Source organism: Carassius gibelio, chromosome A18 (genome assembly GCF_023724105.1).
Source record: "Carassius gibelio isolate Cgi1373 ecotype wild population from Czech Republic chromosome A18, carGib1.2-hapl.c, whole genome shotgun sequence".
Taxonomy (NCBI): domain Eukaryota; kingdom Metazoa; phylum Chordata; class Actinopteri; order Cypriniformes; family Cyprinidae; genus Carassius; species Carassius gibelio.
The window spans coordinates 1,948,750-1,968,085 of record NC_068388.1 but is presented as its reverse complement, the minus strand read 5'-3'; the positions used below and the strand labels follow the sequence as shown (position 1 = coordinate 1,968,085).

General features: G+C 37.0%; 1 protein-coding gene across 1 annotated transcript in view; it reads right to left on the bottom strand.

Annotated features, from left to right (window-relative positions):
• Positions 1–19,336, bottom strand: part of LOC127933876 (protogenin A) — a 35,226-nt gene that overhangs the window by 6,201 nt on the left and 9,689 nt on the right. Inside the window, exons 3-14 of the mRNA XM_052530925.1 lie at positions 16,822–16,966; positions 16,485–16,618; positions 16,098–16,394; positions 14,740–14,899; positions 13,284–13,531; positions 11,004–11,168; positions 9,735–10,040; positions 7,814–8,002; positions 1,669–1,764; positions 1,055–1,241; positions 846–973; positions 508–678 (exon numbers count right to left, since the gene is read on the bottom strand). Of these exons, the coding sequence (XP_052386885.1) occupies positions 508–678; positions 846–973; positions 1,055–1,241; positions 1,669–1,764; positions 7,814–8,002; positions 9,735–10,040; positions 11,004–11,168; positions 13,284–13,531; positions 14,740–14,899; positions 16,098–16,394; positions 16,485–16,618; positions 16,822–16,966 (2,226 nt within the window). The remainder of the gene's footprint in view (positions 1–507; positions 679–845; positions 974–1,054; positions 1,242–1,668; positions 1,765–7,813; positions 8,003–9,734; positions 10,041–11,003; positions 11,169–13,283; positions 13,532–14,739; positions 14,900–16,097; positions 16,395–16,484; positions 16,619–16,821; positions 16,967–19,336) is intronic.

Here is a 19,336-nt window from a genome sequence, read left to right as displayed (position 1 = left end):
CACACACACACACACTCACACACTCACACACACTTACTAACCGACACACACACACACACACACACACACACACTCACTCTCTTGCTCACACTCACACACTCACTGACTCTCTCACTCACTCACACACACACACACTCGCACAGGCACTCACACACACACACACACACACACACACACACACACTCACTCTCTTGCTCACACTCACACACTCACTGACTCTCTCACTCACTCACACACACACTCACACACACACACACACACACTCACTCTCTTGCTCACACTCACACACTCACTGACTCTCTCACTCACTCTCACACACACACACACACTCGCACAGGCACTCACTCACACACACACACACTCACTCTCTTGCTCACACTCACACACTCACTGACTCTCTCACTCACTCACACACACACTCACACACACACACACACTCACTCACTCACTCACTCACACACACACACACACACACACACACTCACTCACAGACACACACACACACACCTTCTCTCTGCAGGATCTGCCACTCTCCAGCCGCCCATGCTCTGCGTGAAGCGTACAGGATGGTGTAGCGTGTCACAGCCGTGCTGAGCTCGTCAGGTGGTTTCCAGGACACCAGCGCCATGTCTCCTTCAATCATAGTGACTTTCACTCCTACAGGAGCTCGAGTGGGAGCTGAACGGAGAACACACAGACAAACAGACAGACAGACACCTGTCAATCAAAACCACTCAAAGCCTTCACTAGAGAATGGAGACAGAAGCACCTTTTTCTCTATTTTCTACAGTATATACATAAGTCTATATATTTATGTGTGTGTGTGTGTGTGTGTGTGTGTTTACCTTCAGGTAGTGTGGTCTGGTAAACCACAGGACTCCAGGGACTGGACAGCTGATCCACATGAAGACGAACTGCAAACTCATAATTGGTGTTTGGGTCCAAATTAGTGACCATCAGACTCTGGGCAGCACTGCAGGAACACACACACATATGAGAGGACGTGCATCACAGTCTGTGTGTGTGTGTGTGTGTGTGTGTCAGTAACACTCACGTCTGCAGGTACAGCACCAGCGAGGCGTTCTGCAGTCCCACAGGATTACAGCGCACAGTGTAGTTGACCGTCTGTCCGCTGGTGAAAGCGGGTCGGGCCCAATGCAGGAACACAGAGGAGGAGGAGTTACTGTGGGCGTAAACGTGATGAGGCGGCGGAGGGGGCGGGACCAGACGATCTCGGACCGCTGCAAAGAAACATAAAAATGTGCTTTAATGGTAATGTTTTTGAAAGAAGTCGCTTCTGCTCAACAAGGCTGAATATAATTTGATTAAAAATAGAGTAAAAATAGCTAAATATTATTACAATGTAAAATAAATGTTTTATTTGTGAATATATTATAAAATGTAATTTATTCCTATGATCAAAGCTGTATTTTCAGCATCATTCCTCCAGTCTTCAATGTCACATAATATTCAGAAATCAGTCTAATGTGCTGATTTGCTGCTTAAGAAACTTTTCTGATTATTATCAATGTTGGAAACAGCTGTGCTGCTTCATATTTTTATGGAAATTGTGATGTATTTTATTTCTATTTCAGGATTCAGAGATGAATAGAAAGTTCAAGAACAGCATTTATTTGAAATGGAAATCTTGTCGGTCGCTTGACTCACAAACACATCCTGGTGTGCTGATGGTCTGGTCTGCCTGGTATCCTTCACCCATCAAACTGTAGGCCAAGAGTTTGATGTGGTACTTCTTCCTGGGGTCTGTATTAAAGAGAGAAAAGAAGAAAAATGCTAGTATAAAATGAGTTTCTACTGTAGTTTTCAAATGGAACATATGGGTGTTCACATATACAGTGACAAATGAATTCATGATGTGCATGTGTCCAACCAAGAAAAAATGAATAAAGAACAGATCAACTTTATTATATTCATATGTATGTAAATATATGTATGTGTGTGTAGAAACCTGCATGTAATCTTGATGACGTAATCAGGTTCCAAAAATTCATTACTTGTAATTAGATCATATTACATCTTAAAAGATTCGTAATCTAGTTATATTTTTATTACATGGTTATTTATTATTTCACATGGTCACATGACATGCCGGTAAACAGGTATAATATTTCATATTAAGTTTTATTTGTTTTGTAATTTCAAGGTTTATTTTAATTTTAAACTGTTTATTTAATTATTAGCTTTTCATTAAATTCGCAAACCCCAGTTTGGGAAACTTATATGTAAAATAATTTTTAATGCATGTAACAATGAATGGAATATTCATTTTCTTTTTTGTTGTATTTTTATACCAATGTATTACAAGATTGTTCTATTTAAATCACTGTGATAAACAAGTTCGGTCAAAACATATCTAAAAGTAATCCAAAAAGTAGTCAGATTATATTACCTGAAATCTGTTATGTAATGGATTGCAGTTACTAACTACAAATTATTTCATTTAATTTTGGAATCAGTGATAGACTACAATTTGTATGCAATCCACCCAACACAGTATATATATATATATGTGTGTGTGTGTGTGTGTGTGTGTGTATGCATGCATATCATATACATACATGCATACATATATATCTTATGAAGCTTGACAGTTTATGAAATGATGGCATCATGTTTGCTACAACTGAAAAACAAACACTTTCCTCTCCCCTCCATGGCAGCAATATAGTTTTATAGTGTGTGTGTGTGTGTGTGTGTGTGTGTAACAGCAGATGTATATGGTCAGCTGATGTGTGTGTGTATTAGATAGCGGTGCCGTGTGTAGTACGTGTGCATGTGGGTCTAATCATCAGCAGATGCCCAGAGCTGGAGGTGTTGGTCAGTGTTGGTCAGTGAGTTTGCGCTCTATCCTCCTGCTGGTCAACACAAAAGACGAGTGTCCATCCCCCGTTCAGTTCATCCACCCGTCATCCATCTGCTTCACCCCCTCACTGACTTACCGCTGACCAGCAGCCGCATCCCATTCACAACCAGATCACAGAGGTCAAATCAGAGGCCCAAAGGCCATGGGAAACACACACAGAAGTCAGCCACGTGACCAAACACATGACCTCAAGCATCATAAAGAGACCTCGGACTGACACAAAAATTGATAACTGATCAGAAACTGGTCATCAGGGCTCATCAGAAATTCAAATGAAATTCACAGGAAGCATTATGGAAAATTAGAATAACAAAACTCTAAAAGTTACTGTCCAAGTAACATAGACAGCATATAAAAATTATTTTATAGATATGCCAAATAGGCCATTTTTTAGTCAAGGAAATATTATTTAACAGAAGAATGAACTACAGATTTTAAAACAAATCATTATCTTAAACATCCTGATAAACGTGCTAATATGCACATTTTAAAATCGATTTTTTTTTTTTTTTTTTTTTTTTTTTTATAATGATTTTATTTATAAATATATATTAATCGATTTTACAGTGACATATCAGCAACAGCCACGGTTTCTAGAGTAAATAGTCGAGGTGTGAACTAAAAAACTGAAAAAGTTGCTGCAGTTTTTCATTGTGTCCTGTAGTACTGACTTTGGTCACATGGTGGCGCTACACGAGAGACTGACATGACTGAACACGTTCAGCGCTTCAGATCCTACAACTAACCGATCCTGAGAGTCTGTGATTGTGCAGCTGACAAATAACACGGACATGAATGTGATCAACACCAAGACAGAATGGTCAAAATCTACATTTACACTAATATACTACATTTGTGATTCTGGAAAGCGTTTCACTATTTCATTTTTTTTAAACTTTTGTGCTATTCATATTAACAGTCCTACAGTTTGAAAAATCTATTATTAAAAGTACAAATGTTCCATAAGTCGGTATTATTTTTAATGAATTGAAATGCTATCACAGATTTTGTTAATATTTTGAATAGAAGTAATTTTATTTTCAGTTTTCACTTTAATTTAAGTTTTTGTCATTTTATTGTGTTTTGTAATGGCTTTTATTACTTTTTTAAAGTGTGTATAATTTTATTAATGTTTATTTATTAGTTTTGGTTAATTTAGCCTGAGATATGTTAGTATTTTAAGTTAAGCTAAACAAGAATGAGAAATTATAATATAATAATATTTTAATTAAAGTTTTTTTTTTATGTTTATAGTTTTACTTTAGTATAATAACCCTCACCTAAGACTTTTATTTTAGGCAGTTTTGATATATATTTTTGTCTTCATATTATATATATATATATATATATATATAAACACACACACACACACACACACACACGCAAAACACACATACAAATACAATTTTTTTACTTCAGTTTTAGTATTTAATTTGAGTATTTTTTTAAATGCTCAGAAATTTTAATTTGAGTTTTTTAAGCTTAAGTTTTTTATCTAATATTTATATTTCAGCTTTATTTATCAAAAACAACACTGCCATGAGTTAATATGACTTCATGAAAACTAAATGCATAGTAAACTAAAAAATGTAGTCAAACGCTCCAATTACTGTTACATAAAAGCATTGATAAACTCTGATCAGACTGAGGGTTAAAGGCCTAGATGTGGATCTCAGACAGATGAAGAATTAGAGAATAGTGAATCTGATCACTATCAGTCAGACTGATCAATGCACACAGATGACATCACTGGCACTGAGATATAGAGTGGGGGTTAAGGGGGCGGGGCCAAACCCAGTAGTCCTGTCCTGATTGGACGGTTCGGTTAGGTGTGTGTGGCATTGAGATCCACAACTCTAAGAGGCTCCGTGGAGCTGGTCAGGGGTCAAAGTTCACACACAGATAAAACTCCTCAGGAATCTGGAGTCAGAGGTCAGGCACACAAGACAGGCCTCTTTCTCCAGGCCATCAACATTCAGAGAGAGATAAAGAAAATATTTGGACGGGAAACAACACACAAAACACACTTTAAATAGCATGGATAGTCAGACGTGCATGAGTCCACAAACTATCTGTCTATCTATCTATCTATTGTAAAAAAATAAATAAATAAAAAGTCAAACTAAAGCAGGCAAAATGTGCTGAAAAAATTGTAATTTTAAAATAAATTTCTATTTTTTTATTCCAATTCTGCTAAGAAATAAGCACTTCAGTGATTAAATATGTGCATGATAATCTTCCATCTTAAAAGCATGGTAAATCTTTAGAGCCGAATTCATCCGATCTCTCTACATGTGTTGTTATTGCGCCTCAGAAGTCTATCTGAAACCAGGAGGCATCAAGATGACGCCTGTTACTGTAAGTCTCTGACATTCGGTTCAGTACACATCCAATGCAAAAGAGCACGTACTCCAGACAAACACCTCGAACCCAGAACCCCAAATCCACCCTGGACAACAGCCTCCCTACGGTACAATAGCCTGGAGATATTAACCACACACTGAGAGAGTGGGACGTCTGACCTCTGACCTCTTGACATGGAATCTGGGCAAGTCGAATCCTGTCAAGAGGGTCAGGAAGCAGCGCACATGCAGGACAGAACATACAAAATAATTACCTCACTACAAGTAGAGTTTTCTTTTTGATTTAGTTCTGAAGTCTATACAAAAAGACAACTATATTTTTACAGTTTCTGGCAAAGCTAAGCTCAAATATTTGTATCCTACCTTGATAAAAAAAAAAAAAAAATCATAATAATATATATATATATATACACACATACAAATAATAATAATAATTATTATTATTTATTATTATTTATTATATATATATATATATATATATATATCATTATTATTATTATTTTAATCTGCAAAAGCTTAGAAATATTCAAGATATCTTACCTCACCACAATGAATAAAATATTAGAAATATGTACAAAAATATGTAAATATGTAGAAATATGTATTTTTATAATTTCTGGCAAATGGGGACAGCATCTGTAACATGATGTTACCACAATTTAGTTTCTCAGTTTTACAATGGAAGTCTATGGGGTCAGGGTTCCTGAGCGTTTAAAAGAAGAAATGTGAAGCTTGCATCATGAATCATGTGAAAGTTTACAGGTTTACTCGCTTGAAATGGTCATCATCAGTTGTGAGACTGTGTGTGTGTGTGTGTGTGTGTGTGTGTGTGTTTGGTGGGGGGTGCTAGAGCTTTGTATGAGGATCTTTGAAGTGAAGCTCGTCCCACATTCTGTCCCCCTACAGACATAAAACACACCATAAACCTCCCAATGCTTTCTCTCCCAACGCTCTCTGCTCCTCTCTTCACCTCCCCTGGACTGATAGACTGTAAACTCTCCCTGAGAGGTGTCCACAACTCTGATGAATAGAGTTCAGCTCCTTCACATCTCTCTGATGAAACTACATCCACAGTAACTGCTAATTTTTTAACTCCTTTCTTTTTGTAAAAAAAAAAAAAAACAACAAACAAGTTGACAATTCTGTATATGGCATATGAATATTGCATCATAGCGAGGATAATTCATTAGAGATCTCTGTAATATTTCATTTGTTCAACTACACATTAAAGTTATTTTTAGTTCTCAGGATTTACATAAGATACTTGTTTTCAGAAAAAAAAAAAACAATTATGATTAAAACAAAAAGAAAAAAAATTTCAGTGGGGTCAAAAAATAAACTTAATCCAAAGGTAAAACAAGATTATTTTTCTCACCCCATTGACAGATATATAAACCAAAACTGACTTAAATTAGATTTTTTTTTGTGGTCATTTTGCATCTTAACATCTGCATTTCACAAATAAAATATGAACAAATTAAGAATGTTTAGATATATGTAATGGAAAACATTAAATATTATGTTTTGTTTAATTTCAGTATAATTTGTCTCAGATTATCTTTCTAAAATCAGACACAAATGAGTCACTAATTGTCATCCAGTAAGAGCATAGAGCTATAAATTAATAGAGAAATGTATGAGCTCATGACTTCAATTGAGATCTTTGGCCATTTACATTCGATCCAATTCCAATTAGCAATTTAATATAATGCGTATGCAAATATTGTGTCCAGTTCTGTCTGATTTGAATATCAGCTGGCTGACCTCTCTACGGCCACAGATGGCCACTGGTCAAGCAAAGCATTGTGGGACAGCATTCATGACCACCACTGAACTACAGGCCTGAAAGAGAGTGACCTTTAGGGGCACGAGAGGGGGACGAGCACACCACAAATGTGCAACGCCCTCCTCCAGAGGCTCATGGGAAGATCAGCACTGACCAGCACTTAGGCCCCAGGCTGGAGGGGTCAGAGGTCAGAGGGGGGAGGGTCACTGGGAGTTAAGGGAGGACAGCCACAAATCTCCATATCTGAAAAACACTTCAGTGCTTTTGTTCTTGGCGAACTACTGGCCTCTTCATTTAGAGAGTCTGGATCAAGCACAGAACAGAAATAAATGGAAAAGAATCAATCAATAATCAACATGAAAACAGATGAGTCTTTGAGTGTACGGCATCACATCTTGCTGTTTTTCAGCACGAATCTCGCACTTTTAAGTGTATCAAAAGTACAAAGATGTCAGGGTTCTGCAAAATCTATCCATCAATCAATCCATCTATCTACAGCAATCTTTCACACACCTGAATTAAAATTTATTTGAATTACTTTCCGATATTCACATTTAAATTGCAATTTCACGTCCTCAATTCAAATGAAGAAACTGATATATTTTTTTTAGAATTCAGATTTTTTGTTCTTAATTCTGCTCCATTCGGTGTTGAATTCTGGACTGAAAGTGGCATGTTCAGTGTTTACACAAGCTAACATCCCGCTCTAACCAATCAGATGCCCAAACTTCCACTACAACAAATTAAGATTCCCCATTTAGGCAAGTCACTAGCACTCACCCAGGCCTCCAATGGTGTGCTGGCGCTGGTGAGGGGGAATCTGGGTCAGCGTTCCTTCTTGTTCGCTCTCTTCATAGTAGGAGAGTTTGAAGCCCTGCAGTCCAGCGCTGCTGCCCGCTGGGAGATGCCAACGCAACACCACAGTCGTGCAGTTCAGAGACTCCAGCTGCAGCTCTGGTGCCAGGGGCACTATGGGAGAAAATACACAGACAATCTTTAAACTTCTCGTGCATGGAAATTAAAGTTATGTAAAGAGGATGCATGTTGAATTGAATGTCTCCTCTAAGAGAACAAAACGTGGTACGCTTAGACTTCACGGTTAAACAGACCTGAGACGAAGAACAAGCATTAAACATTTCAAAGCGCAGACTCCACCAGACAACAAATCTTCAAGATTTATCGGCCACAACTGCTGCTATGAATCTCTCGAGTCCAGACGAGACGGGACCTCACAGGAACACCGCCGGGGTTAAATCAATCCCAGTTTAATTAAACACACTCCCGCAGAGTTTCCTGTGGTTCCAGTGTATCTTTGAAGACATTAGATTTAACCGAAGTAATTTAACAGAGTGGGTTCCAGTAGATCACAGGTGACAGAGTTTCATATGTGAGCAGGGGCTTACGGTTGGACTGGGAGATCTGTAGAGGCCTGCGGCTCTCGCTTTATGACCCATGACTAAAAGCTTTCCAATGTGGATGAGAAGAAGGGTCAAAAGTCATGCAGGAACAAATGCAATGCCTTAACAAGATTATCAGCCCAACGCAAAGAGAAAGAGTTCTTTTCAAAGCATGTGTTGCAGCTAGGGATATGCCGGTATCAAATTTTTCCTGTTGCGATAAATTGCTCGTGCTTTTATCACGGTATTGAAATTTAGTTTCAAAAAGGGGTCATAATACAGTATAACAGGTTAAATAACCTTTTTATAACAACATATATATAAAAAACAAATACAATAAAGCAATACAGAAAAATATAGAAAGTTAAAAGTTTTACACAGATTAAAGTGCAAAAGAACTACAAAGGCCAACAGGTATCACTTTACAATTAGACCACATTAGTTAACCATTAACACTCACAGTGAGCAATAGCTACATTTTCTACAGAAGTTATTAATCTTTGTTAAAAAAAATACAAGTCTTAGTTTATATTAGCTTATTAAATATCTGTTGCAACTTTTGATTTTAACAACGTGTTCTTAAATATTGGAATACTTATAAATAATAAATGTTCAGAAGAATTTTTCATTGGCAGTTTATGTTAACTAATGAATTAACTAATGTTAACTAACGAAGCCCTAATGCAAAGTGGGAATTAACAAGAAAGAATCAAAACTCTAGGGCATGTTGTAGTCAAGATTAAAATGAAAAAAAAAAAAAGTTATAATAAATAAATAGCCTATAAAGTCTAAATATTTTAGTATTTGGCTGTGACAAACACCATTGCAAATCGACAAATTTGAATGGCTATTTAAAAATGTTTTAGAAAGTAGCTCAGCTGCTTTATTTACAGGGTTTCCAGAATCAAGGCTGTTTTTTTTCTGCAGTTTAGCGCCATCTGCTGTCAGAGAGTGAATGTGCTTTCATTCATGGCAGCATACAGCTGTGTTGTGCATTTTGACCAGATGATGGGAAAACTATTCTTAAAATGCATTCCAAATTATGAATAATTTGTAATATATAATTATTCATAAGTGCCCACGATAACAATATCGTGCATATTAATTACAGTGATATTTATTGCATTACCGGGACATGTCTAGTTGCAGGTTTTACAGTTTTGCACTTACATACAGACATCAGAAGATTCCCATCTAAACTGTCCAAATAATCAACACCAACATGGATTAGATAGATAGATAGATAGATAGATAGATAGATAGATAGATAGATAGATAGATAGATAGATAGATAGATGTTCCACCTTTAGTGCTGGAGGCCTTCGGTGTCCTGTGGGACGTCCAGGCCGATGGTTCTCCCCATCCCACGCTGGTCGCTGCAGAGATGCGGAGCAGGTACGTGGTGTCCGGGTGAAGACCCTCCAGGAGGTGATGGGTTTTGTGTCCTGAGAGCTCCAGCTGTGTCACTGCCCCGTCTGTGCTGGTCCTGTACGAGAGGCGGTACCCAGACACACGACCGCGGCTCATCTTATGAGACAGAGGCTGCCACGACACCTGGATATCAGACGGACTGCGGCTGGTGAGGCTCAACTCAGGAGCACGCAAGGGGACTGAGCCAGAGAGAGAGAGAGAAACCAGAAATAACATTTAATTTATGACAGATAGTACTTATGAATATCACAGACCCAGCAGTAAACCAACAAATCAGTCATAACAGACCTCATTCTCATGTAAAAGAACAAAAATGGTCTTGATAAGCAATTGTTTTGGTGTAAGATACCTTGACTAGCAAGCATTATGAGTGGATCTCAGGGGAAAATAAAATTATATAATCCATACAACGATATAAAGTTGCATCTTTTTTTTAAAGGCAGATGATGAATCTCACTCAGCTTGATCATAAATAAAATGGAGTGAATGGGTGCCGTCAGAATGAGAGTCCAAACAGCTGATAAAAACATCACAAGTAATCCACACCACTCCAGTCCATCAGTTAATGTCTCGAGAAGAGAAAAGCTGCGTGTTTGTAAGAAACTAATAGGATGTTTTTAACTTTAAACTGTTGTTTCCAGCAAGAGTCCATAGTTTAAAATAACGCTTCCTCCAGTGAAAAAGTCCATCCACTGTTATCCTCTAACATCAAAACTTATTTGTTTAGAACGGTTTTGTCTAGTAAATGGTGCTTGATCTGATGTGTACATATTTCTCTCATGATTCAGGTGAGATCACTTTTTCACTGGAGGAAGTGTTATTATGGATACAAGAGAAGAAAGCAAGATTTAAGTTCAAAATTCTTTTGTCCAAACACACAGCTTTTCTCTTCTCAAGATGTGAACTGATGGACTGGTGTGGATTACTTGTGGATTATTGTCATGTTTTTATCAGCTGTTTGGACTCTCATTCTGACGGCACCCATTCACTGCACAGGATCCACTGGTGAGCAAGTAATGCAATGCTACATTTCTAAAAAATCTGTTCAGATGAAGAGACTATTTAATTAAAATTTTTGGTTGAACTATTCCTTTAATAGAACACAAAAACGATTGGACATCAGATGCTCATCCTCTACTCACCGTCCTCGAGTGTCCGCTGTATGACGTGGTCAGACATGCGGCTGGCACCCATGGGCATGTACGCTACGATGTAGAAAGTGTAGTTCCGTCCAGCCTCTAGCTCATCAATGATGTAGCGTGTGGTATCGTTACCGATAACAATCTGGTACTCTTCGTTATTTAGACCTGTTGGGACACAACGAGCCTTAAAATCCTCATGAAATCAAAAGTCGGTAGTAAAGTTGCCAGCAACTTCCATTTCATTGGCTTTAATGTTTTACAATCTTTGGAAAGCATGACAAATTCAGCTACACTGCTACACTTTGCAATGCCAAGTTCATTGCTTTGATTCCTAGAGAAAGTATGAACTGATAAAATGCATTCTTTGACTGCAATGTAAGTCACTTTGAATAAAAGCATCAGTCTAATGCACAAATGTATCATGCACAAAATCAATTTAATAACGCACAGAAACTAAATTCCCTAAAATAAAAAAATAAAAATGGTACAGAATTTACTTTGAAACCACTTTCATACATAAATTCCTAGTAAATTTCACATGTAATTATAAAGGTAAAGGTAAAGGATTAAACATGAATTCTGATGTTAAAAGACTTTCTTGGAAAACATATTCCAATAAACTTTGTTTTCATTTTTACAGTCCAGAGGAAAGTTCCATTGTCCCAAATGCATGCTCCTTATCCTTCATAAATCGAAAAGCATGAAGTCTACTAGTACTGTATGTGTGGCAATTCATAAAGCAGTTCCAGTATAAAAAGAAACATGTCAACTCAATCAACACATCCGTGCCTTCTTTTAATTAACTGCTTTATCAATGCAACTAAAGGCAAATTCCACCTGCTGGTTTTCCCACAAGTCCAATGCACCTGAAAACACTTTAATTAGCCCACATTATGACGCTCAAATAAAAGAAACACTATACAGCATTGAGTCCCCAACTGAATATCTGACCCAATAAACAAGATACTCCACAGTCAACAGAAAAGGCCTTGTTCCGGCTCTGAAAGGCCACGCTGAAGACTTTGACTCTGACGCACAGGGACAAACCCCCCAAAGCCTCTTCAGAGTTAGATTCAGACACTCCAACACTCGGGATAATTAGCACCCCTTTCAAACACTTCCGATGCTTTTTGCCCTCCAGAGCAGATGCAGTGTGTATTCTTTCTCTACAGTTATTCTTCTCCCATTAAATGAGCTGGAATTCTGGAAGTCCAAGAGCAACCGGCAAAATCCCTAATAAAGTTTCACACTTGTCATTGTTTTCACCTGCTTATCTTCTAGCAAGCAGGCAGGTGTTTTATTTGGACGTCTTTATCAACAGCTAAAAGAATATCAAAATTGCAAGCAATTTGTTGAAATAAACCAATGAGCCTTGCCTTTTTTCTAGAAGTGACTTTTTATTTTTTTTAACAACAGAAACTACTCAAAAAGTACTCAACTACTCAACCGTCTGTCATGAACAGAGCCAGAGCCTTTACCACACAGAGTCATGAAAATGTCTAAATTAAAGGAAAAGTCTGGCAAGAATGAAAATTTACTTAAGATTTACTCTCCCTCAGGCCATCCGAGATGCAGATGAGTTTGTTTTTTCATCAGATTTAGAGAAATGTAGCATTGCATCACTTGCTCTCCAGTGAATGGGTGCCGTCAGAATGAGAGTCCAAACAGCTGATAAAAACATCACAATAATCCACACCCCTCCAGTCCATCAGTTAACATCTGGAAGAGCGTGTTTGTAAGAAACAAGTTTTTAACTTTAAACTAAAATATAAGTTTATGATCCATAACAACATTTGCTCCAGTGAAAAAGTCCATCTCCTCTTGTCTTCTCACATCAAAATGTTTGTTTAGAGCTGTTTTGCCCTGTAAACGGTGCTTGATCTGTGCAGATTTCTCTCCTGATACAGGCACAATGTTTTTTTTACTGGTTTTATGATTTACAGACTCATATATTAGCTGGAAGCAACAGTTGAAGTTAAATTTGTCTCATCTTTTGTCTTCTCCAGATGTTCACTGATGGACTGGAGTGCTGTGGATTATTGTGATGTTTTTATCAGACTCTCATTCTGACGGCACCCATTCACTGCAGAGCATCCATTGATGAGACACTGATGCAATGCTACATTTCTCCAAATCTGATAAAGAAACAAACTCACCTACATCTCGGATGGCCTGAGAGTGAGCTCATTTTCAGCAAATTTTCATTTTTGGGTGAACTGTTCTTGTGCATTTTCACCAATGTCCACTCCACATTTCTCCGTTTACATGTGAGACACTCACCTTCTGCCTTCATGTAGTGCACAGAGTAGGCGATGACTTTGTCTGAGTTGTACACGGGTCTCTCCCAGGCCAGTAAGATGGCTGAGCTGGACACGGTCTCCGCATGGACATTTCTGGGAGCGCTCGGTCGGCTGTCCGACATCACTACGATCAGACGAGCCATGGCCAGAACTGAACCCTGCTCGTTCTCCGCCTGGCACTGGTATATGCCATCATCTTCAGGAATGATCTGGTTAATCACCAGTTTACTGTGAAAACAAACAATGTTTTTCATGATGAAAAAATCTCAAGTCATTGATATACTGACAATCTCACAAAACCTGTTAATAATACTGCACCTTAATCTCTAAAGGAAGAAACAAAGACATCTTAGCAGTAGCATTTGTTGAACTGCCTTTTGAAAAATCACATGACAGAGAATGAGACTCACCGTGAACAATAAGAAGAACTACTTAAAAACTAAAACATCAGGATGCATTACAGTAATGAGAATTTAGGAGAAAATGTGATTGATTTTCTTTATTTAATATGTGACCCCAGATCACAAAACCAGTCTTAAGTGTCAATTTTCTGAAATTGAGATTTATGCATCATCTGAAAGCTGAATAAATAATTTTTCCATCGATGTATGGTTTGTTAGGAGGACAATATTTGGCCGAGATACAACCATTTGAAAATCTGAGGGTGCAAAAAAATCTAAATACTGAGAAAATCACATTTAAAACTTTCCAAATGATTTCTTAGCAATGCATATTAATAATCGAAAATTTAGTTTTGATATATTTACAGTAGAAAATTGACTAAATAACAGATTTTTTGGCTATTGCTACAAATATACCCCAGCGACTTAAGACAAGTTTTGTCACATATAATATATTCATTTATTGAAATATAACATAAAAAATATGTTTTGTAACATATATATTTATAGATGCAAGAACTGAAAGTAAACCTAGATACATATATTTAACAAGCGTGTTTAACATGTGTATGTTGAGGTGGAAACGAGCAAGTCAATAGCACTAAATCACTCCCCCTCCTTTTGCTTTCAGGATCCCATGACAAACCCAGAGAGGAAGACAAATTAGAGGAAAATCAAAGAGAAAATCAGCTGAAACACCATTAGCAGAGCACTGAATAATTAACCCTCTCTTGTTCCACATAAGAAACCAGCTGATGAATATTTCAGCAGGACAGAGTTTCCAGCAGACGAGCCCCGAGCGACATCAACGTCAGATATCAGGTAGTGCTTAAAATATACACAGAAACAAATGCAATGGGCTCTACCTCTGCAGCAGCATGTCTGTCAGAAAGTGCACAACTTTACATTAAGATGTTTGTGAATCTGAGGTGCATTAAACTATTAAAGCAGATGCAGCTATAAAAAAAGACTTCCAAGAGACACATTTATTGGTTCAGGCCATGCACGTTCTCGAAGTCTTTCACAATCCAGTACCTGTTATACATCTTGATGCGTCCGTTCGAGTGAACAGGTTCACCGTTCTTCAGCCATGTGATCTGAGGAGTTGGAAATCCCTCGGCCACACATGTGAAGCGGGCGGTACCGGCCCTCGGTCGGGTCACGCTTTCAGGCCACTCCACGAGAGACGGCGCCGCTGCACAGAAATACATGCACGGATGCCTTCATTAAATGCATGCATTTTTGCAATCAAAATCTGATTGCAGTCATATAAAGGTAAATTTTGACTTTAAGACTTTTTTAAGAAGTACAAATAAATTGGTATATTCAGTAATTGTAAATATCTTGTATTAGCAATGCTTCAAAGTTGTAAAATTTTTTTACTTTTCATTCATTTTACAAAAAGAAAAGAAAAATAAATGAATGCTTGATTTGCTCTGCTCACATTTACTGGAATATGGAAATCATTTTTACTGTATCGTCTGATCACACTGCAAAAAGTAACGTTCTTTATCTGTTTTTCTGTTTTGTTTTCCAGAGCAAATATCGAAAGATTTTTAAATAAAAAATATTACTTGATATGCAAAATGAAGGAAGATTAGAAGTCTGTAGTTTATGGTTAAAACAAGGACAAATATGTCAATATGCCATGTGTAAACTAACTTAATTCAAACAGAAAAGTAATTTTCATTCCTTACTGAGAGATATTTTTTCTTGGTTTAAGCCAACTCATTTAATTTTGTTCAGTGTCAGAAATCAAGACTTCATTTGTCAGTTTGCACCAAAAAGTAAAAGTAACTTGATTTAATCATGTCTAATCATCCGTGACTCTGGAGCACAAAACCAGTCTTAAGTGTACATTTTTCAAAATTAAGATTTATGCATCATCTGAAGCTGAATAAATAATCTTTCCATTGTTGTATGGTTTATTAGGAGGACAATATTTGGCTGAGATACAACTATTTGAAAATCTGGAATCTAAATATTGAGAAAATTGCCTTTAAAGTTGTCCAAATGAATTCTTAGCAATGCATATTACTAATCAAAATTACATTTTAATATATTTAAAGTAGGAAATTTACAAAATATCTTCATGGAACATGATCTTTACTTAATATCCAAATTATTTTTTGCATAAAAGTAAATCGATAATTCTAACCCATACAATGTTTTTTTTTTTTTTTTTGGCTATTGCTACAAATATACCCCAGAGACTGGTTTGGTGCTCCTGGGTCACATTTGTACTTGAAAACAGAAATGCTGAGGAAGATTGCAGTGCATGCAATATTTAACTCCATTAATTTTAATTTAAGTCCGTCTGCTATGATTTAAAAAAAAAATTGAGACCCACAGAAACACTTTGCTTCCTACAGTATAATGATTTTTTACTCCACCTAAAACGGTTATATTAGCGGCGGCAATCGTGTAGTTTCTGGTTCCTGGCGTAGTTGCACGGCAAAAGTAGATCCCGGCGTGCTGGGGTTTCACGTCAGATATGAGCAGGTTTCCATTGCCGAGAACCTTTGTTTTGTGAACGTCAATGGATTTATGGTCGGCGCGGCTCCATGAGATCAGCGGACGAGGGTTTCCGGTCGCCATGCACTCCAGCAGAGCCGTGCTGTGAAGCGTCACGGTCAGATTCTGTGGAGCGGCGATGATACGAGGTCTTTGAGGAACTCTGGGAGATGGAGCTGTTGGGAAGCAAAAAGAGAGGGAATTCTAATGATGCATATTTAATACAGTACTGTGCATGAAAACGACTCTTTATGTGTTTATCTAACCTGCCATCACGGTTAGCATGGCCTCGGAGCTCCTGCGTCGACTGGCGATGTTAGTCGCCACACAGCGGTAACTCCCAGCATCGGCCTGTTCAACTCCCTGAATTTGTAAAACGCCACTGGGAAGCACTGTGATTCTGGATTGAGACATGCAAACACTCACTTAATACAATATACGATAAAACAGGTTTATTATGTACAGAGCAATGCATAAAAAATCAAAGTGAACTTTGTAATAACTGTGGAACAGACTTACTATATATACATTACAATAAATTAAATGAGCCTAATAAATTAACACTAAGCCCCTCCTTCTTCTAGTAGGTGGGCGGAGCTGTACCTCTCAGTGGCCAGTGGTAAAGTGACTCTGTTGAACTCCCAGGTGATGATTGGAGGGGGCGTGGCCAGGATCTTACAGGTGAATCGAGCGACTGATCCCTCAGTAACCGTGATTGATGCCGGCTGCTGAGTGAAGGTGGATAAACCTGCGGAAAGATAACTAAATAGTCACATGAGAGTCATCTTCTTTAGACTCTAAGATCTTAGCAGCTACATTTTGAGGTGTGAATGAATAATGTCTTGTTTTAATGGCAAACTGTATCATGTTCAAATGCCAATGATGTATGAGAGAAACAAAATAGGATAAAATAAAAAGAAGAAGGAGCGAGAGAGAGAGGTTTGCTTGTAAGAAGATCCAGAAGCACACTTATACTCACGCCGTCAGCAGAGATGAATGAGTCAAACTGAACCAAAAGCTTTAGATAAATACTAGCGGCAAACACCTCATGCTAGCATAACACACCTTTTGCTAACACTTCTCTCTGTGTGTGTGTGTGAGTGTGTTTCTCTCCAAACAAAACCCTTTTCCTTCTTACCTTCACGTGTTTCTATCCATTTGTGCTCTATTAGAAAGTCATTATGTTTAGAGATATTTAAAAGTAGAGCTGCTCGATTATGGCAAAAAAATGATTAATAATAAATAAATAAAAATGATTAGTCATTGACTTCCTACACTTTTTAACAAAAAAAAAAAACCTTGATGAAATTTAAAGTCTTAAGCTGTGTTTCCTTGAACTTTAGACATAATTTTATATAATTTTATATATTGTAGGCCTATAATATGATATAATAATTTATATATATTTATATATATTTAGGTAATACATTTATTTATTACAAATTAAAACAAAACAAAATGTATAAAATATATAATACAACAATGGCATGGTGTTAAAAAACAGCAAAAAAAAGCAAAGATGCATAAGATAATAAGAGCAAATTAATGATACTATTATAGCTTTCATTAATAGTTTAATTTTTATTTTCTGTTTCTTTTTTTATAAAGTTGTATCTTTTTATGTTGTTGTTATGTCTACAGTTTTTTCACTTTTAGTTACTTCAGCACATCAAGTTAAACTAAATGAAAATGAGAAAATACATGTTTTGCTAAATTAAAATAAGTTTTACACACATATATACATATATATATACATATATATATATATATATATATATACATATATATATATATATATATATATATATATATATATATGTATATATATATATATATATATATATGTATATATATATATATATGTATATATATATATATATATATATATATATATATATATATATATATATATATTAAGAAGCCCTTTTACAAATGGTTTTAGTTTTAGTTAACTACAATAACGTTGGCTCCATCCCTTTGAAAAGATTTTCTGAGTGATAATAATCAGTAAAAGCGAACACAGCTCATCATAAAAGGGCTGTTTTAGGACCGAAAGGCATTAATGTTTGTTTAACATGTCTCTTCGGTGAGGTCTTCACATCGGCGCTGCGCTCCAGCTCTGACCTTCTCAAGCTAACAGCCATAAAACCCCCCAGAGCCATTAGGATCGTCCCCTCATGTCCCCTCCAACCCTTAAAGAAGCCTCGGGTCAATAATCAGTAAACAGGAATCAATGGGAGCTCTGCTAAACATACAGACCTCAGTATGAATCTCATGTCAGGATGATGAGATGATAATAACAAAATCAGCCTCAGGCCTGAATGCTGTGGTGCAAAGATCAAGTAAGACACAGGTAATCACTGACAGGAAGTCATCATTACAGAATTCAAAGCTTTATCCCAGTAATAATGTTCTGATTCTATAGTTGATTGACAGTTCTAAAATGTTGCTTAAACTGCACTATGGACAAAGTTCTGGTGACCTTTGACCCAGACAGGTGTTATTGGATGCAGTGTGTGTGTCTGTGTGCTAATATTGGTTCATTTACCATTCCAATAACAAACAACTACCATCAACACTGTCAAACTTCAAACACAGAGTAGAGTATAAATACCATATGAATCTGATAATATATATAAATAGGGAACCAATTCCACAGGCATACATGCAATAAAATAGTATGTATATAGTATTTGAATGCATTAGATTAAATGCATACCTTGCAATTGAAGTAATTTGTATAAAAGTGTCTGTTAATTGCAGTCTGAATTCTGAGTTTATCTCACTATTCTGCAATTCTGACTTTTTTTTCAGAACTGCGATTTTTTCAGATGCAATTCACTTTTTCATTTTTTTCTGTGACAGAAACAGGCTTATTGTTCCTTTCTAAACTTTTAGTTTATAAAACAACAATTTGATCTAGTTTGGCTGCGCAGCTGCTAAAGCAGCATTATGAGAGGATCTGTGAGTCAGTCCCTTCCACTGACCTGACCTCTCACCTCTGACCTCAACAAATCCTGAGCGGCAGTAAGCTCATCCCTGCTCAGGCATCCAGAGCCACCAAACATGAACCAGAAGCCACTAACACAACAGAGCAACACTAGAAGAGGACACTTCC